The 21124-nt window shown below is 43.2% G+C and overlaps 1 protein-coding gene across 2 annotated transcripts in view; it reads left to right on the forward strand.

Moving 5' to 3' along the window:
* The window catches only part of TBX15 (T-box transcription factor 15), a 101320-nt gene extending 82733 nt beyond the window's left edge, over positions 1-18587 (forward strand). For both annotated transcript variants that reach the window (XM_086760606.1, XM_086760612.1), the window contains exons 8-9: positions 1457-1554; positions 16409-18587. In XM_086760606.1, the coding sequence (XP_086616732.1) occupies positions 1457-1554; positions 16409-17193 (883 nt within the window). In that variant the 3' untranslated portion in view covers positions 17194-18587. The remainder of the gene's footprint in view (positions 1-1456; positions 1555-16408) is intronic.
* Positions 18588-21124: the final 2537 nt, after the last annotated feature.

The following is a 21124-nucleotide window of genomic DNA, read 5'->3' on the forward strand; positions in this document are numbered from 1 at the left end:
TCTCTTCCCAACTGTGTGTGCCAAGCAGGTGGAGTCTGAACATGTGTGGCTTTCTCACATAGGGAGTGGAGTAAATCCTGGGGGTTATACCGTAGCTGAAGAGCTGCTTTTGCACACAGAGCCCAGCTTAGCAGATCGGTTCTCCTTCTGCACTGCCTTGTTGTTTCTGAGCTCCGTGAGCTGGCAGAGGCCACTGTATTAACCAAATAGTTTTGTTGTAATGTGCTCAGCACTAGTGTGAGACTGCTATGCAGAGATGTCTTCTGTTTCTACTTCTAACAGCTTAGCAGCTAATAAACACCATGCAACAACCTCTCTTCTAAACCTCCTCTTAAAATACAGAGTTTGGTTTGCCAACTCCAATGTATTTAAAGCATCCAAGCTTCCGGGGAGGCTTTGGAAAGTTAACTGAGTGAGTGGAGGCACGTGCAGAAAGACATTTTCAGAAGCAAAAGGCAGCTCCAGTATCAGCTCAACATCTGACGAGAGGCTCTGGGGATGTTAGAGCCTTTTGCATTGAAAGAGGATACTTTCTCGCATTTGACGAAGCATCTCTAGTCATGTTCAGTCAGTGCAAGGGCTGTAACCTACTGCTGGAAAAGAGGCAGGGGAAGGTGAAGAATGGGGAACAGAGCAATGTGCAGCTTCCACAAAGAGCCTTTCTTGGGAAGAAACTCCAGGGGGTTGTCTCATAAAGAACACGCGAGTCTTTCCCTGATAATGCACCTATGTCCTCACTGAGCCTGTGGAGTTAGAGACTTTCAGCAGAGTTAGCATTCTGTGGTGAAAATAAGAACAAATCTGAGACCTCAGCCCTTCAAGAGGAAAAGTTCTCATTTGACTTTTGGCTTTTTCTCTTTGGTACTTTCTCTTTGGCCTTTGCGGTGAGTTAGGGACCCAAAGCAGAGATGCCACTGATCTTTTATAAAAAACCTCTTATGCATTTCTAGTTGAAAGCCAAACCCAAGGAGATTCCCTTTTGGACAGCTTCTCATAGCACTACAAAGCAGTGCCCAGATCTAGGTGGTGGCAGGGAAAGAAAATTCAGAAAATCTCTCTGATTCTGAAGGCTGAATCCCAGACCTCCCTTGTTTACATCATAGCTGGCATAAAAAAAAATGTGGAAGCCTGCTCTAAGATAAAGCATGCCTTGAGGAGCTGACAGTCATGTGTGCCCTGCAAAGCAGACAGAGAGTTTGGGATCCTTGTTAAAAAAGAAAAAGGCACTGGAAGACTGTTAGAAGCTTTTGAAATCCTGGGCTGAGGAAATTTCAGTTTACTCTAGTGGCTAGCGCCTGTGCAGGAAGGCTTGCTTGAGGAATTCACAGACGCCAAGCTGACCTTTTGGTGGCCACTGGCAGCCTGTCAAGCGAGGTCGGAGCTCTCTTTTCCTGACACCAATACCCTTGCCAGCTGACTGACATGCTTCTCTCCTTGCTTTATTTTCATTGCACAGGACAGGGCTGGAGGCCATTATGGAGACCTACGCCTTCTGGAGGCCCCCCGTGCGCACTCTCACCTTTGAAGACTTCACTACTATGCAGAAGCAGCAAGGTAAGCATACAAAGGACATGAAAAGAACTATAAAAAGAGCATGAAAGGAGAGTGTAAGAGCAGCAATGTGCTCTGCTGTGCGTCTGGTGGTGTTGCATATCTTGTTGAGCTCTTGACTGCTATGAAATGACACAGCAGAGAGGATCGCTAGAAATGGTGGACAGGCCATGCCTTATGAGGTGCAATGGAGCTGCTTCATCTCTCTGGTGTCCCCAGTGCACCTAAGAGCTAGAAGGAGGTGCAAGAAGGAGAGCAGGGTTGGGAGAACCAGCCCAAGTACACGACATGAGTTGAGTTAACTGCGAAGAGAGCACAGAGAGACCACAGAGATGTTCCAGCATGTCAGATATGTTGTTCTCCATTTACAGTTAGGATTTGCCATTTGTGTGGAAACAGAAGGGGAAGAGGTGTATGTCCTTTGGAAGCTTTAGGAGACCAGAAATGTGCCTCCCCCCAGGATCATATTGCCTGGCTTTCAAAACCTGATGGCCTTACTGGGAAGACTTTCTGTTCGTACAAGGCTGGGAGGAATTACTGGGTAGGCCAAGTGTTTTCTGCTTGTTCATGCTGTGTCTTTTCATAGCTTCTGCCCTTTACATTTCTCATTTGTTAAGTAGGCCTTTCATCTCCAGTTTCAGGCTGTGTTACTATTTTTTTTTTTTTTGCGCACATAGGACTTCCCCATTCACTTAATTGCAGCTATTTCTAGTTAAAAACACAGTGATCACTGGGAACAGATGTATCAGGGCAACCTCACACATTTTTATTCCAATATAAATACAAGAAAAAAAAAACAATCCAAAACTGTATTCAAATGTAACACATGTGATGTTAAACAGTCAAAAATAAATGCATGCCCAGTGTAGCAGATTCTCCAGCCTCTTGCACTTCGGCTTGACGTCACCCTAAAACTTCCTACCAGACTTTGAATCCATCTGGGGATTGCATGGTCTCCTTCATAGGGACACTAGCAACAGCGGCTGCTGAGGCTGCCCGTCACCAGGGCAGGATCAGAAGGGAATCTCTTCTGGCCATTCATTTTCCACCTCCGTTCCCCAAGCAACACTCTGGAGCCCAGCTCACCCTCGAAATAATTTTTCTGGTGACACAGTAACAAAGGAGGACAGACCACACTCCTGTCAGCTGTGCCAGGCTCCCCATGCATGGTCTTTACATGACCACCCAAACCTTCATAAACAGCACAGCATGAGGCAGGAGAGGTTTCGCACAAGCTTAGGCGGTTGTGTCAAGGAGCACTTGCGGTAGGGTGTGCGGTGAGAGATGGGTTAAAGCAGGGATTCAGAAATGTTTTCATCACCCACCTAAATAGAAACATAACAGCCTCTCCTCCTGGTCATGGTCACTGAAGCAGCCTCCCTCCTCTGACTCACGCCCTATTTGGGCTCGCACACCTCCCCTCCCCTGCAATTGGTTATCAGATAGCATCCTAGTGGCAAGTCCAGCTATTGCTTACGTGGTAAGGTAATATTAGGAAAGGAAAATATTTAATGTATTTTTAGCTTGTTTTAATATAGTTTGGCAGCTGAAAAACCAGGAAGCAAGCCAGTACCCTGTGGCCAGCCGGCTCTGTGCAGACCATCACCACCGGACCACAGACCACTAGGTTTAGGGCAGCCCTTAACTAAAGTTGTGTCCACATGTTAGTCTCAAAACTTAACAACTCACTACAAAACAATGCTCTTGAGCTCTGCATTTAGCCATGCGAAATGACCTCAAGATAAGGAGTCAGAAATATTCCCTCCATCATAGGGCTCACCTCTCCAGTGGCTTCTGTAACAAGCAGACCCCTGGTCTCAGCGATAGGTGCAAAGCCAAAGTACAAACACAGTCCTTTAATTCCTGGCTGTCAGGACAGCCCCCAAGGGCCAGCACAAATATACCAGTCTGGAGGCCTTGGAATTGCTGTCAGAAAGAGCAAGAAATGCTGAGGTGGCTCTTTGCTTCCCTGCAAACCTAAGATGACCAGGATGTACAGTGCCGATTCCTCTTCATCTTCTTGCTTTCAAGAACATGAACTGTGTGACAGATGAGTAAATCACTGGTGTTTAACAGCTGACTTCAGATTAAGCTATTGCACCTCGGATCCTGAGCCTTAGCCAGTTTTTTCGCGTAAGGAGCTTGCCTGGGACTCTACTCCTCTCCCCTGCCTGAAGCTTCAGTGCTCTAAGCTGCATGCTGTTATCTCATACCTCTGCATATTTATGAATTAGAAGTTTTCAGGGTATTATTTTAATAAACAGACACTTTAATTCTAGATCATGCTGTTATCTTCAAAGCTGGGTGATTATTTCGTATTTCTGAATAAACACTTTGAGGAATTGCAAGCCTCCATTTCATCCCTTGAATTTTTAGTTGTGAAACTGCACTGCAGCTGGGACTGGATGCTGCCGCTGCATCTTAAGAGGAGAGCACACTTACTGCAGAGACAAGATGAGAGTAGCAAAAATGGCCACATGCCTAGGAAGAGGCATCATTGATGGAGGAGTGAGTTATGATTGTTCACCCTGGAGGGGAGGGAGACAGTACATAATAGTACTGATACAAGGTGCTGTGTGTGCTGGATAGGAAAAAACCAATAGGCTCCAGTTATATAAAGTCTAGTGATCCCCTGTAGGAACTGTGGAATTCAGCCCTGATTTTCAAAAGATGAGTCCTCCTTACTGTGGTAGGAAAAATGATGCTTTCTGGGGCAAAAGTTTGGGATTTCAGCAGTATAAATACGATGCCTCTACTGCTTTCCATCTGTATTTTCACATGCTAAGGATTGCTTGGATTCTTAGCTTCTCTTTTGTCACTGGGTGATTTTTTTTTCATGAAATAAAAATGTTATCTGCATTTTCCAAAAGTGTTTTGTCAAGTAGATCTAACTGAATTACTGGATTAGGTTAGAGATTTGACTGAGAGAAGTAACTGTATAGCTGTGATAGAGTTTTGGAGAGCATCTAACTTATTGCCAGATGTGCTAGCTTGGAAAAATTACCATTAGTTAACTTTTTCTGTATTAAGAAATAAGTAGCTGACTGATCTCAAAGCTGACATGATAAATGTGAAAACACCATCAAGTGAGGACATTCTTGATGTTGCTCTGCAGAGTCTGGTTTCAGTACTAACTTGTTCAGAACTAAATGAAACAGAGCGGCTGCTAACAGGTACAAATCTCATAAAGACTGCAAAGTTGTCAGTAATGATGGGGACAAAGGTATGAAGAGCCATAGCGATTGCTTGGTAATCTGCATACATTCAAACAAGCCATGGCTTTTAGTTCAGCCAGGTACAATATCACGTGTCTAGGAACAAAACTTGGGATGTACATACCCACTGAGCGTGCTGGAAATTGTTGACACTAACAAGAATTTGAAAGTCTCAGTGAATAAGCCACTGCACAGGCAAGGGACAGTGTATGTAATACTGTGATAAAAAAGGACATGCAAGCTTTGGTGCAGAAAAAGAATAATGGGAAGCAGTTGGGAGACAGTTTCCTAGCTGCAAACTGACATTACAAGATGGTCTTCTACTGTATGTACTTTTAAAAGGTGGAAAGATATTGAAGAGGATTCAGGAAAAAACCAAACTAGAATGATTTGTTCGATGGAGAAGATGCCTGAGAAAGAAAACGCAGTTTGCATCATTAATAAAAAAGATGATTAAATACTGAATCTTTATGGCCTATACTGTATTGCAGAGAGAAGAATATATAGTAGCTTTGTGTCACCCATCCTCTATAGCCTTTTGTGACTGCAATTTCTCTGTGCAACATTCTTCATTCAGGTGGCTCTGATTTTTCTACTCTAATGTTCATCCCTTTTGGTGAGATGTTAAGAGATAAGGAGAACAGAAGTTCTCCCTCATCTACCTTCTTCATACAATTACTTGTTTTACAGTTTTTATGTCCCTCTTCTGTGCTTCTCGTAGTGAATAGCACCAGTCATTTCATTTCTCTTCAAGTGGGAAGTTTTCCAGGTTCTTAGTAGTTTCTTTAAAAACAAGTCTGCACAGAGTATTCCAGATGCATTCACATGATACAATTATCTAAAGGTATTATAATTTTTTCCACATTATCCTTTCTCCTATTCAACATGCATCCTAGTGCTTTGCTTATGCATTTGGCCCAAGCTGTACGTTAAGCAAGGGCCACAGTGACACACCAAATCGATACTCGGCACACTGGATGCAGCTGTTTCATACAGGGATTAAATAACTTTCTAATCTACTTGATGATAGGTTTCAGCTGCCACACAAACCAGGGAGCCTGATACCACAACCAGTGACAGAGATGCCTGGTGTGACTGACTCTAGTGGTCCACAAGCTTTATTTGCAGGTGTTGCTGTTAAAGTAAAGCACATCAGTAAGTCTCTGCAGGTCTGTGACCACAGTGGTCACTGTATTGTCCTACCAAGGAGAAGAACAGGCCGTTTCTGTCAGTGAAACCTTCTGGCCTGAGTACAAATCTTCTCTTTTGGACCACACAATCCAAAAGTAATCTTAGCTTTACAAGAGCAAGCACCATGTTTAAACAAAAAAAAAAAAAGTTCCTCCAAACAATACCTTTGCAAGAAATGCTCAGCAAATGGCAGTCCAGCAGGGCTAACCTTCTGGAGAATGATGTCACCCGCTCTGCAGTCTACTAATAAGTAGAGAAAAAGAGGACTTGGGATTATAGAATGCACATGGCAATGAGATGTGAGGAAAGCCAAGAATCTATTAAAGTCTTTAATTGGAATATATTTTCAAAATTTAGATTGAACCTCATCCAGATTCTCATTATTAAAAATATGTGTCTCAGTTTCTTGATTTTAACAGGGTACATTAAAAAAAAAAAAGATGAGAGGGGGGAAAAAGAAAATAAGAGTTCCAGTAACTCTGCATTGTGTCACTTTCCAAGAGTAAAAAAAGCCATTGCTGGCTCCTATGGGATACACAGTTTCCCACAGGATATTGAGATGAGCAGATCGCTATCAGTGAGTGTAAGTTTTGCTAGGACATAGAGACTAGAAAGGCACTGTGATAATGCTAGAATAGTAAAAAGGATTGCCTCCTAAGCAGAATTTCAGAACCAGTATGACAGTCACACGATGTGGTATATCGGCAGGTTTGCAGCACATAAAATTTTACTTCACTATTAAATTACTATTTTGATACATGCACACTGAGTCCACAAGAGTCAAACATCTTAGCTTTGACTGGTGAGTTCTCAAGGCAGCTTTCATTTCAAATGGAGTTTCTTCACTTGAACGAGTGCCAAGCTGAGGGCTTTCAGTAGATTCAATCTGTTCTCCAGCAACTTGAGCATCTGCATTGATCTTGGACTGGAGACCTGAGGTAGAGAGGCCACCTATTAGACAGTCTGCAAAATTGTTGTTAATAGTTGTTGAGATTAGGATCAAGAGCTAGAAATTTGTCTAAAACAGTACTGAGGCAAAAGGGCGTGCTCCTCACCAGTAAGACAGCTGTTGCTATCTCTGATATCAACAGGTATCTCTGGTAGCAACAGAAATGCTGCGATCTCTAAAGCAGCATGTGTGTGCAAACTGGCAATTGAGTATAGCTCCTACTGTCTTCCTCTGAGAGGGAACATTGTAATACTGCATTATTGTGTCGACAAGTATTGTGAGTGCACAAATATGTGTTGATGGCAAGTGGAGGGAAGGCTGAGCCCTCCAGAGCTTCATCTGAAGACATCAGAGAAGCCCTGAAGCAGAAAGAAGCAAGTAACTGTTAAGATCCTTTTGGCTTTATCTGAGATCCCAGATCCCCAAAATAGCATCTCCCAAAAGAGTGGAGCTACTGGTGTCAAGGAGGCTGAACAACCTACGAATACATCTGATTGGCCACTTGTCTCCTGATGGCAGCCATCAATTCTCTCAGCAATGCCACCAGGATAATCTGGATGCTGCTTCCCTTTCAAAATCAATTGTGAATGGTCTAGGGTATTGGCAGAGGTCAGGTATCTGGGTTTGGTCTCAATTATCTTCTTGATTCTTTTGACCTTGAAGAGAAGATTGGAAACAGACCAGTTGTTGCCAGAGTTATTGGGATCAAGAACTGGTTTCTGCTGCATACTTCACATGGCTAGTAGATTGCCTCATCTAAACGAAGCAACAGGGAGCAAACTGTTCCAGCTTCTTCATTTGAGCTGCAGTTTTTCTTTAGGGAAGGGCAGTTGCTGGTACTTCAAGGTCTCATCTTTCACAGTGAAAAGCTAAAATACCCTCCCAGATGTGACATGAGGGGCTGAGAGTCAAAGTCTCTGCTGCTCCCTGATGACCTGAAAGGAGCCTGAAGCACTCTGTTACTCCAGGGAGGTGTTTACCCCAAAGTCTAATTACTGAAGCCTAAATCTCTGATATCTTATGGGTGATGATCAGATTTCACATGAATGAATGGAGGAGGGCAATGATACTTTGAAGGTTTACACAGTTTCCTCAGAGTGACACATTAATTTGTCATGAGTAGAAAGTGGATGTGCTTTGAGCTTGCCTCAATACTGCACCATTTTTCCTCTGTTCAGAAATTGTGAACCACAGTGTCTCTGGGGTTTTATAGTTTTTTTTTTTTTTTTTTAATTGTTTAATGGAGCTTCCAGGGCCTGTGTTGGCCCAAAACAGACTCCATCAAGAATGGCAGGAGAGGTTTGAAATTCAGTTTACTTTTGTCACCACCAAAGAAATTGCCACAATTTCAGTTAATCTCAGCTGCAAAGTTGCAGCAGCTTCTGTTGTGACTTTCTGAAGGATTTGTGCCACAGGGAGTCCTTTTCTGCATCCGTTTTAATTCAGTGTCTTCTCCTGCACTAGCTTTCACTACGTGATCCCCTTGGCAATGTCTGTGGCCAGCTGATGGTTGTAAACGTGAGGTACAGTGCATAATTATCACTGATGAGCAATTTTCTCCACTAAAGTGGGGTGCTTCTCATCCTCCAAGCCTGAATTGATTTAATCTTTCTGTACTTGAAGAAGGGAAACAGGAACCATTTCTGTAGGAGCCAATGCACAGCTCACGAAACTGTTGTGTGCACCACATTACAACTGTCCACATGCAAGACAGAACATCATGTTCAACAGGTCTTCTCCTGAGACAGCGTGGAACTGGCCCAAGAATACCGTGTGTTTAAACGAAGACCAGAAACCCTTGTATTAAGACAGTCTGGGGGGACTGAGAAGGGTATGTTGTCTCTTACTTTTAGGAAAACTCTCTTGGTGCTCTGGATATAGATAGGAATAGAAATCCAATGTCCTGAATTGTACTTTTTTCCACATTAGAAAAAAAGGGTTGTTTTTTACCGTTAGGTGTTAAACATATTTTATCTTGGAGGGTGGAAGCAAGTTTCTTGGAAGAAAGTTTTATCTCTACCTTTCTGACTGCTCAGTTTGTATCACAGAAATCTGTAAGAGCGAAATGGAAGTGTTATTCTGAGTTGTTCTAGATTTACCATTATTTCCAAGGTTTCTTGTAATTTGAGGCAAACTTATAAAAAAACCTCCTTCTCTATAATTTACTAACCTTAAATAAAATTTCCTTTCTTTCCTCACCTTTGTGCCATACAGTATATACTTTCCCCCATAAATCTATTCCCGCAACCATATTTTTTGCACTCTGTGAGCTATATCTCAAAGACCTACAAAGCACTCTTTATGTTTCCCCTACCAGCCCAGCAACTTGGCATGTGGTAGACTTTGGGTCTCACTTGGGTCTTTTAAAGATTTTACCAGCAGATTCATAATTTGATAGTTGGCCATGGGCTCTAGAGAGAAAATAGGCAGCTGCAGCCTGTGAAGACAGGAGTGGCTCTCATTCCTATGAAAGAGGGATGTTTTCCTTCCTAGAAATGGGGAAAGAATGAAGAAAGAGTCCAGCACATCACAGACCAGGTGTCCCTGCCCTTGCTTAGTGAGAGGATGAGGAAGAGGCATCAAAGCTGTTTAGTTTTCCAAGGTGGTGAAAAAGGAACTCAGAGGGATAGTGGTGGCACAAGAAGGATGTGATGAAGAATCTTTCAGTCCTTCTGAAGGTTGTAGGTTTGAATATTGGAAAACCAGGAATGGGAAGAAAGACCTTGGGCTGTCAGTCATAATAGCAAGACAAAAGTTGTCATGATATGTGAAAGCAGGAGTGGCACTTGATTTTGTGGCACTTAGATGCCTGGAAATGCAAGTAGGTGTTGAGCAGGACTGAGGCATGTGCTGCTTGAAGCAGGAATGAATCCAGGTTTGTGTTAGGACATGAAATCAGATGATTACAGTGGCACCCTCTGACTTCATAATCTATCAATCAGATCACCTGGCAATCTGCACAACCCTTTCCTCATTACTGTCTCAGACCTCCACCTTTGGGCAAGTACTTAAATTTTTTTCTGTGATCAAAGGTGCAGTAACTTGGAAGACAGGCAGTAGGTTTCATAAGCCATACCTAGGGTGTGTGTACGTGCGAGTGCACAGAATAGGATTTTACGTTTTGGTTCGAATTTGTTTTCCTGCATGCATTCCATCACATTTACTTACTGTTGTGTCCAAGGGTAGAACATGGCAAAAAATTGTGAAGAGTTGGTCTCGCCCATGCTTTAGAAAATCTCTTTTTACGTATGTGTACGTGTCTGTAGAGCCTTCACAAAAATCAGACTTTTCAGGAGTGACTTAGAGTACGTCTGCATGGACAGGCTCCTCTGTCTGTGCTCCATGCTGGCCAGACACATGCCAGCTCCCGGCCAGCTCCGGGAAAGCTGGAGAGCTGCATTAGCGTGGCTCTGTGCCCAAGTGAATATAAACCGCCTCTCAGGAGGGCTTATTAGCTCAGGCAAAGCACCAGGAGGAGAGCCACGAGCCAGCTGAATGACTAGTGGCCACAGCTCCTCTTTCGCACACCCTCAGATGCTCAGACACTTGCCTATCACATGGTGGAGATGCTGACGTGTTGGACGTGTCACAAGAGGGGCTGTGGCTCCTCCAGGAGACCGATCAGCCAGGCTGTGCACCGCTCACTCTCAAGCATCTGGCCTTTGGGCTAGATTCTGCTCACATCTGAAGGTGGGAGAAGACAGCTGGGTGAGGCTGTGGGACAGACACTGTCCTGCTGGATGGAGTACAGCCTCTGAGCCATAGACTGGCCATGCTGAACCTGCAGCCCGTATCTGTGGCCATGACAAGCTAAACTAGCTTGTAGGTGGAAGTGGGCTGAGCTGTTTAAGAAGCACTTACACTCAAAGAATAATAACTTTGTGCTGACTGACACAGCAAAATGTAAAATCTTCAAGACAAATCATCTTTCATTTCCCATCCTTGTTAGAAAGTCAAGGTGCAAGCTCTGAGGACCTTCAGACATATCTGTTCTTAACAAGATGGTGAATACCATATTATCACTGTTGTGAGCCCAACCACACCAACGGCTGGAGGCTGCTGATGTGGTCAGATGATGGCAGCGATCAAGTTGCCCAGACTACTCTAAAACTCTTGCCTGTAGCTGTCTGATGAGACTCTACCCTTGCACAGGGCACAGCCCTCATGTTCAGATATCTTGTGCTGACTACAGCTTTGCTTGGGCTTGCTCTCCTCTTCTGCACTAAGCAAGGACTTGAAGGACTGAGAGGTTTGTATGGAGGCACTGCAGGTGATGGTAGCAATTGATTCCTTTAAACATTAGCAAGGAAAGTACGCTGCAGATGAGTCCAAAGTGTGATTTTTGTGCACCTTTCAGATAATGGAGATTGGGATGAGTTGTGGGTCAACTGACTAGTGCGGTGTCACTCGTAAGAGAGATCCCAGAAATTTTTCCATGCACAGTTGCTTCAGGCTCCCTTGGCACTGTTGCTCTCCCTGCTGTCTCCCTGTTGCCAGAAAGCTCCCTTGGCTAACACTGGCTGCTGACAGATGTGTTTTCCATCTATAGTGCAGTGTTAGAAGTTCTCTACGTGACCTGCCCTGTGTGGAAGAGGTCCTCTTTGCCTTTCAGACACCCTGGCATGCTGAATGCTTCAAGAATACTCCAGCTCCCTTTTTTGAGGCACATCATACCCATAGACTGAGTATATTTGGGCTTGCAGTTTACCCTGAAATTGTCTTTAACACAAGCTCAGTCTAGGTAAAGGCAAAAGCAAGGGTTTATTTGGAATATATATAGAGACAGCACCATTACCAAGGCTTAGAAGGACACAGGTGATAGGAAGGAAAGACTGGTCATAAGCTACTTGAGATGAAATTTTAATGGCAGTTTTAATTGTATCCAGATGAGAAGCTGTAGTTTCTTCCCTAAACCTTGTGGGTAGGTATTTGATACTGGTGCACAGACAGCATTTCTATGTGGTATTTGCAAGAGGGAATGTTGATATGGGGAAGAAGGTTCACCTTTACATGCCACCCTCTCCACAGGCTTTCCCTGTCTTCCACCATGATTTCATTCTTCTTTTTCACAAGTCCACTCATTACAAATGATTTCTTACTTCTTGATCCAGTTTGCAGGTTTTGACCTTTCTTGCACTAGATCATTCTGCTCTCTCCCTCTTTAGAAATGGTCCTGTTCCTTCGATAAAGTCAACTTAGTTATCACTTGTATGTTCAGACAGAGAGCAGACTCCTTTCAGGATGGCACCATTGCTTGGCTAAGCCCTGGATGCAACAGCAGGACACTGTGAGGATGGACACTTTCATCTGCCATGTGGGGCAGGGTTCAGATACATAGGAGGGGGATTTGAAGTTACAAACCTTGCATTTTACACAAATGTGACTTGCTAACTGCACATACCTTGGACTGATGTATGCAGGGCCAGAAATGATCTTCAGAAGACAAATCAATCTGGAATCATGATAAGTATGGAGCTGAGAGATACTGTGACATTCATGGTAAATGCTGTTGGTGTTGGCAACTATTTCTGGGGCAATAGTCAGTAGACAAAAGGAAAGAGGAGAATTATTGAGGGATTCATTTTCCTTAAATGTGTTTTCACTTGACTGAAACCAGACCTAAGCATAGCCTTGTGTATCAGTTAAACTGGATTGGTTTGTATCCATGCCTTCCATTTAAATGACCTACACATCTGTGTATCTGAGACTGTAGTACGGTGTGCATACACTTGCTGGGCTTGCTGCCATCTCTAGGGGTATTTGGCTGACTTTGTAACAACTACAGTCCAAGTTATAACTTCACAAAAGTCCAGGTTGCGTTTGGCCCATACTAAGTGCTGCCAGCAAAGACAGATCAGAAATATCGTTCAGAGCAGAGTAGAGCTGTTTGCCTTCTGAAGAGGGCGAGTTGAGATGGGCCTTGCTTTGTATTCTTTCCTGTTGCACTTAAAGGTGTAAAGATTATTCTGCAAATGATCAGGAACTTCAGGCTTCCGCATTATGCTCTGGTGCATCCTGTGCTTATGGTTGGCATTTGGAGCAACACATTCTTGAAAGACACTCGTCAGGTCTGGCATTTGCTCCTGTTGATAGATCTCTCACCTCCTCATCATTTTAAAGTTATGGAAAAAAAGAAAAAAATCTTTTTTACTTTGCTTCCTGATTACTGCATTGTCACTTCAGGGTTTTTCTGTTGGCCTCCAAATGGGGATAATTCAGAGCAGAATCACTTCAGTCCCTCTTTTGGGGTAACCTGAAATGTGCAATTCACCGTTTCGGTTTTGGAAGCATTAAGAATACCTTGTAACTGCTAATCAGAGATCTCTACTTAGTCTCTGTGGAGACAAAGCCTCAGCTAAGGGTACGACTCAATCGTAACTCCTTAGCAGATGTTTAAAGCTTAATGCTTGAGGTAACTTGTGTATGTGCTCTTCTCTTGCACAGTTTTTAAAAGTTAACTGTGGGGTAAAGAAAGACTGAAATGAAGATGTTGTATTTAATAATTTATTCTACATATTTTATTTCAAACTGATCATTAAATGCTCATACCCCTCTATATATGTATTTTTACTTATACTTCAGACATGGTCAGCAAGTAAGTCGCTGTCTGAATTTTGGTAATGAAATATGTGGTGTAAAGAATCAAGTGTGGAATTACTGTGGGTTAAACACATCTCACTTTGTACTGTATTTGTTTTGTGATTATGTGACCTCTGTATTTTGAGCTTTGATAGCTATGTGATGATACATGAACTCAGCTGTCTGCCTGCCATCTCTGTCAGAGATTATCCTCTTTAGTGCAGAGCTAACGGGAAAATGTGTGTCTGTAGTTGTGTACCTCAGTTCAAACTTGCCTTTATCAACAATTTCAACTAAAACAGACTCTGCAATGAAACTACTTGTGTAGAGGCAGACATTCCCTTCTGCTAATCCTGCTGCAGTATTGACAACCTGTAAGAGAGAGACAGGGAGAAAGGCTGGAGGAGGTACTGTCTTAGCTTACCAAAACAAAACTAGCCAGAGATTGTCTGATGGAGACTTTAAATGAACCAGGGAAGTGTACCTTTTAAGAGAAATACTAAAATAGAAATTAATACAAAAAGTCTTTGAACTCTGGAGAAGAAATGAACAAGCAAGTTTGAGCATTTCAGTGTTGTCAAGAGAGGAATATAGAGAGCCCATGATGCCATTTGAAACTTCAAATTTCCTCATTAATTCTAAGCGAAATTTGACTCAATGTTTCTTTTTTATGCTTCTGAATGAATATCAAAAGGAGTCAGTGGCTTAGCAATAAGCATTCTTCCCCATAGTTGGTAACGGGCATGACTGCTTTGACTTCGCAACACAGAAACATGCATTTTTTTGATGCTGCTTGGGTCAGCTGCAACCGCTCCAGGCTGTGCTTACCCAAGGCTGTTTTCCTTCTTTTTTTTTCTGGATCTTGTTTCAATTTTATTTTTTTTTAATTGAAAAATCCCAAATATTATTAATGTCTCAAAGTTATATTTTCACTCTAATGCCCCATTCTGTTTCATCCTAGTTGTGTTAGAAAGAGTCAAATATCATAGAACCATAGAATAGTTTGGGTTGGGAGGGACCTTTAAAGGTCATCTAGTCCAACCCCCCTGTAAGGAGCAGGGACATCTCCAACCAGATCAGGTTGCTCAGAGTGCCATCCAACCTGGCCTTGAATGTTTCCAGGGATGGGCAACCTGGGCCAGTGCCTGACCACCCTTATTGTAAAAAAAAGTCTTCTTTGTGTCTAGTCTGGATCTACCTCCTTATAGTTTAAAACCATTACCCCTTGTCCTACCGCAACAGGCCCTGCTAAAAAGTTTGTCCCCATCTTTCCTGTAAGCCCTCTTTAAATACTGAAAGGCCACAGTAAGTTCTCCTTGGAGCCTTCTCTTCTCCAAGCTGAGCAGCCCCAACTCTCTCAGCCTTTCTTCATAGGAGAAGTGTTCCATACCTCTGATCATTTTTTTTGGTGGCCCTCCTCTGGACCCACTCCAACAGATCCATGCTTTTCTTGTACTGAGATATAGTCTCACTTCTATTCTCACAATTGTATACTGACACAGAACCTGTCTTTCTAGTGCATCTCTTAACAATTAGCATCACCTCTTATCTTTTCATCAAGCAGCACTGCATTCAGTTCCTCCTCCATTTTGCAGCAGACCTAGACTAGTCTCAAAATCCTGCTGTCTTTTTTACACAAGGTCACACAAGAGAAAGCTGTTCCTTATTCTTGATCCTCAATGTGCAATCTCTGCCTTTGTTAAAATTCAACCCTAACACCCTCTTTTCCATTCCATGTCCCTCTCACTTGTCATCTTTTAGCCTGTCCAAAATGCTGCCTCACCAGTTGTCTTCCTAGTTCCTCTGGTTCTACTTATCCCCTGGTCAAATCTCTTCATGAGCACCTCTCTGCTCCTTTTATGAGAGCCTTTGTTGTTAGTTGCCCTAATGGAGAAATGAGATCTCATGCAAAGGGAATTATTCAAATGGGAAAAAAAAGAAAACAACCATGTTTCACACTAGAAAACTACATTCCTAGAAAACTACATCCCCTTAAGCTTCCTCTAAATCAGAATCTTGCCTATAAATAATCTCATCTCAAGCTCAAAACTGTGCCACCAGCTTCTTCATATCACTTACTTTCAGTTTGTTACTGTTCTTGGTAGTATTATGCAGTATTTTTTTCTCAGGTCAGAACATGTAAGCATCCGTGGTGTACAAAATAATAAATTCTATCATTCATAGTATAAATAATGTATAACACATTGATACTATTGACGTGCATATTTTATTATCACCAGTGACACAACATATGGAATCTCTTTTAAAGTTGAAGCACAAGATCGAAAATCATGACACATCCTCTTCCTCTTGCTCAGTGGAACAGGCTATAGCTTGAAACTGTGTCCCTTCATTTTAGTGCTACTTCTGGCTTAAGTCAGTACCGCTGCACCAGGAGCCATCCGAAAAAACTCTTGAACAGTGCAGAAGTCCAGCATGCTTTCAGCCACTTCCCGTAGCAAGCCCCCCGAGTGGATGATAAAGCATGTTTGCAGTGGGGCCATGCAGCCCCCTGACTGGTGGTCTTCCTGCAGACCAGGAGAGGGAGACGAGACTTTTTTGTTTTGAAAAATGGAGTAGATAAACATGCCTGGAAATGGCAGATCTCTTGACTGATGGATTGGTGCTTCCTTGCAGCTTTTCCCACTGCTTCAATTGTTTTGTGGCACGCCTGCTTCCCTCTCCTATTTTAAAAGGGAAGAAAATCTCCATTGAAAAACAAAATCATAACAAAATAGCAGCAGGAAAGACCAAGGGATGCTATTAATAAAGTGAGGGCTCTTGCCAAGAAAGGCTAGTTTTCCAGTGGCCATTTTACCACCCTTGTTTCTTTATTAAACTAAGCTGGTTTTTAATGAGACCGTCTTGTTTTGCAGATGTGGTGCCAGGCTCTGAACACCCTCCCATATGTTTTGTTTTGCAGGAGGCAGCACAGGCACCTCCCCGACCACCTCCAGCACAGGGACCCCGTCGCCCTCCGCTTCCTCTCACCTTCTCTCTCCATCCTGCTCCCCTCCAGCCTTTCATCTGGCCCCCAACACTTTCAATGTTGGCTGCCGGGAGAGTCAGCTTTGCAACCTCAACCTGTCTGATTATCCCCCATGTGCCAGAAGTAACATGGCTGCCTTGCAGAGCTACCCAGGGCTGAGCGATGGCAGCTACAACCGGCTACAGAGCAGCACCGCTTCTGCCTCACAGCCCTCTGAAACCTTCATGCCTCAGAGGACTCCATCCTTGATCTCAGGAATGCCGACTCCTTCCTCTCTGCCCAGCAACAGCAAGATGGAGGCGTACAGCAGCCAGCTCGGATCCTTCCCCAGCTCCCAGTTTCAGTATGTCATGCAAACAGGCAACCCTGCCTCCACCTCCTCCTCTTCACACATGTTTGGTGGTGGCCACATGCAGCAGAGCTCCTACAATGCCTTCTCCCTGCACAATCCCTACAATCTCTATGGATACAATTTCCCTGGTTCCCCCAGGTTGGCAGCGAGCCCAGAGAAACTCACCACCTCCCAAAGCACTTTACTCTGCTCTTCTCCATCCAGTGGGGCCTTCGGAGAGAGGCAATACCTTTCCACAGGGATGGATCACGGGATGCACATGATCAGCCCTCCCTCTGGCAACCAGCAGACGGCCAACACCTGTGACAACAGACAATACGGTGCGGTTCAGGGCTCCTCCTCACAGATGTCTGTGCACATGGTCTAACAAGCCGTGCCTCTCCTTGGCATTGAAGGCAGCCATACCTTCGTTGTTTCCAGGGGTAAACTCCACCCCAGTACCTTTTTGCCTTCAAACTTATAGTGGAACTAATATTGTAATGATAAATAAGAAGAGAAGCCATCTAGGTATGTGCCACAGAACCTTGTGGAAAGCCTCTGACAGCCATTGCAGCTTGTTGTAGCCCAGGGTACAGAGCATCTGCTCTTTGTGGACGTTGCAGAGAGACAGGCATGACTTTAACGAGAAGCTGGAGAGAAGCAGCTGAATATACCGTTTATGCATTAACTCACAGCTTGTGTGAGCTCTCGATGTGGAGGGAGCCGTGCTCTTGTGTTGTCTCCTCCGGGTGTCGAAGAAAAACAGTCTCCTAAGGCTTTGTCCTCTGAAGCTGCGCTGCCCATAGCTTTAAAGACCTCCCCCTTTCCAGACGTTCCTCACTGCTGGAGCAGCTCAGCCCATTTCTGAAGCCAACAGTGGCCTGTGACTCCTTCTCCCACTGTTGCACAGGAATGCTGCTGCTGGGCTGGAACTTCTTCTCCCAAAGAGATGTCTGCATTTCACCATGGCTTTGCCCAACAAGCGGTTTCTTTGAGAGGGTAGAGCTTGCCAGCACCCAGCCTGCAGACAGAGATGGGAGAGAGAGAAGAGACAGAAAAGTTTTAACCTACAAGTGAGCCTCAGACATAAATGGGAACTGATCTTTGGAAAGATGCATGGAGGAGAGGAGGCTCAGCTCCTGTTGACCTGACCCAGAGTGATGCACCCAAACCAAAAGGATGACAGCATTTGTGAGGATTGTGTGTCCTGTAGCACTTAACCCAATGGGAGGAAACTGTCCAGACTGAGCTCACAGGGAGGAGCAATGAGAAAAGAGTAGCTCTGCTCTACAGAAGTGCAGCCCCTCCCTCACCTTGCATGCAAGAGTTGCCATAGAAAACCATTAGCATTTCAGTAACAGTGAGGCTGAGTATTTGCCAACCTCCCGCCTGCCACATGATCTCTGTTTAACCAAATAGATCATTGCCTTTTGACATCTTTATTTTCTGTTTTCTTTTCTTCTCTTTTTTTTTTTTTTCTTCAAATCCTTTAAAAATAAGAAGAAAATTGTAGCTTGGTACAAGCTATGCATTTAAGTTGTGTGAAAATGCAAATACCAAGTAACAGAATACAGATATTATTGAGATTTGTTGTGAGGTGTTGTAGATAAATGTATTTATATGCCTAGTGGGGGATTCAATATTATGAATATAAAAGAGGGCAAAAAAAATGGTATGTAAAATATGTATGAAGAAAAAGGTGTATAAAGATTTGCCCTATGCACGGAACTCTGTTTCTAAGTGCCAAGCACAGAATGCGCTAAATAAATCTCTGCAATTGTTCCCACTGTGTTTTTATCTGTCTGTGAGGCTTCCTCAGTGGTCATCTAGAAACAGACATTTTCAAAATACTGCCACGTATGTTTGCACAAGAGAGGAAACGAAGACACGGTGCTAAATTTTGAAGTCCAGGCAATATTACAATAAAAATAAAAATCCTGTCTTCTCAAGAAATTTTAAAAATTGAGTTCTTGGGATCTGTAAGGTGCCTCCTTTCACAGAAAATGTGTCTTACAGACAGCTAGAGTTGTTATTTTGATTGTTAAAGTCTAATAAAAAGCTCTTCAGAATATTTTTTCACAGTCAATATAGAAAATAAGACTTAAAAATAACAATATAATTTGTTTCTCATTTTTAAATGTTATTTTGAAGTATCACACTATGTTCCTAATATGAGATTGAGACATTAACACTGAAAGCAGTGAGGAAGCTGAAGCCCCCCAAAACTGGCTATAAGTTATGGCTGCAGAATTTACAGCTTTCCTTGTGTCAATAAACTTTTTTTTTCTGTGTTGAAAAAGCAATAGGAATGTAGAAAAACCTTGAAAGATAAATTCTGCAAGCATTTCTTAACTTTTATTTCTACAGGGGAAGATAAATATACTGGTACCATTCCCAGTTTTGCACATAGTCTGTCCGACTGTATTCTGGCTTTTATTGTGTCAAGTCATGGATGCTGCCGAGAAGAGTTGGAGGGACTATGGATGGGAGAAAATCTGTCCCTCCCCTTGCTGTCCTCTGTTTACCCCTAAGAATTAATTCTTGGTTTAATCTTGAAACAGGAAGCCTTTCTAAAGCCCTTTCAGAATCTTTCAGAAATACTCTTCAATCTGTGCTTTGAGGTTTGCCATGCTTTTGAGTTTGACTCCATCCTATGGCAACAATTTCTACAGATGAACAGTATGTTCTGTGAACTAGTATTTCTTTCTGCTGGCTTTTTGCATTAGATTGTTCTTTCTTATTTATGCCATTTAATTTTTTATGAGTGAGTCTGTATTTCAGCTAAGAAGATAATGTGATTCAACAAAATCAAAATAATTCTCAGCATCAAAATATATTTCTAACCTTGATTAAAAAAATTAATTTCATCAAAAATTATAATTGGAAACAGTTGCTGAAGAAAGCAAAAGACAGATGTAGGGCACAACTCTCAGAATTAGTGGGAAGAACTGGAATCCTGCTTTCCGTGCATTTCAGTAGGAATCTGTGGGAAAAAGCTTTGAAGTTGTCATCCAGACTCTTCAACAATGATCCTTCAAGGTATTGAGCACCCTGTCCCTGATCCAACCAAACTCTTCAGCGTACCGAGAAAATGTTACTCCATCGAGTTGCTTTCAGTAAGAAACTTATTGACCTTAGAGTGAGCATCCTTTAACCATATTTATTGACCATATTTCTCTTATGTGGCACATATATAAAATGAGAGAGCTTAGTTAGCGAAATAGTTATTCCTTCATCTTAGCATATGTTTAAGGGTTTTGTTGATTCAGGAGCAGAATATTCATCACCAAGACTGAAAAAGAACTGGAGAAAAAACTGAGAGAGGCTTCCCTGTCCCAAGATGTAAAGTTGTAAGTACACAAATATGACTCGGTGTGGAAGTTATACTGGCAGTCTATGAGGATTAAAAACAAGCTGACAGCGAAATAGGAAACAAACAGTAAACTTCTTCCCTGGTTGCCACTATGCAAAGCAAAAGATAGCGGTATTTGGAGGGTAGTATCAAAAATAACAGGCCAAAGCATGTTAAAATGATTTACTTAGTGTTTGGTTAGGCGCACTGGTGAAATCCTCCTAGGATAACACTCCCCTGAACAGACAACCTGCTTAAGGCCTTGACAGCCCCCCAGAAACCTGAGGTGAGCATTGAATTTGAATTGGACCCAGGTACAATAGAGGTATCTTGTGTACAGCAGTGGCTCTTCTCCCTCTGCCACCCCCGTAAGGACACAAGGCTCTGAGCCATTTCCCACTTTTTACTGAGACTTCCCAGAGCAGAGGTGATGGCAATGGGCAATGGGAGACATGCACTGGGGCCAGTCTGGGAGATCTGCTTGGGACTAGCTTGAATGGTGGGCAGCCCGGGTTGCAGTACACACAGCAGCCACCCCTGGAAGGCTCCCTGTCCTTGGGTGAGTGCCATAACCAGAGGGCCTGAGAACTCTCTTGGCATGGTCACACTCTTATCCAGGAGCCCTTAGATGGCTCATTTGCAAAGCGTATGTGCGTGAGGAGAGGCGGCAGTTGTGTGGTTCCTCTCCCCTTCCTTCCTCCCCTACCTCATCATGAATGTTTGAACCCCTTAGCAGACTTTAAGCAGCTTTGATAGTGTTGTCATGGTCACAAAGATGTAAGTTCTCAGATGTTTCTTTAGAAGAGATAGGGCAGGAGGACAGGGCTCTTATTCATTTTCCCAGTGCAAGGACAGCCACTGTGTGACATATCCTCATTCCAAGAAGCTACACAAGGAACACATATCCTGCATGCATGCCCTCCCCTGCCTCCTAAGTTTCATCTGGCATGTGCATATTATTAGGTAC

Source organism: Chlamydotis macqueenii, chromosome 1 (assembly GCF_036417535.1).
Source record: "Chlamydotis macqueenii isolate bChlMac1 chromosome 1, bChlMac1.mat, whole genome shotgun sequence".
NCBI classification, from domain to species: Eukaryota; Metazoa; Chordata; class Aves; order Otidiformes; family Otididae; genus Chlamydotis; species Chlamydotis macqueenii.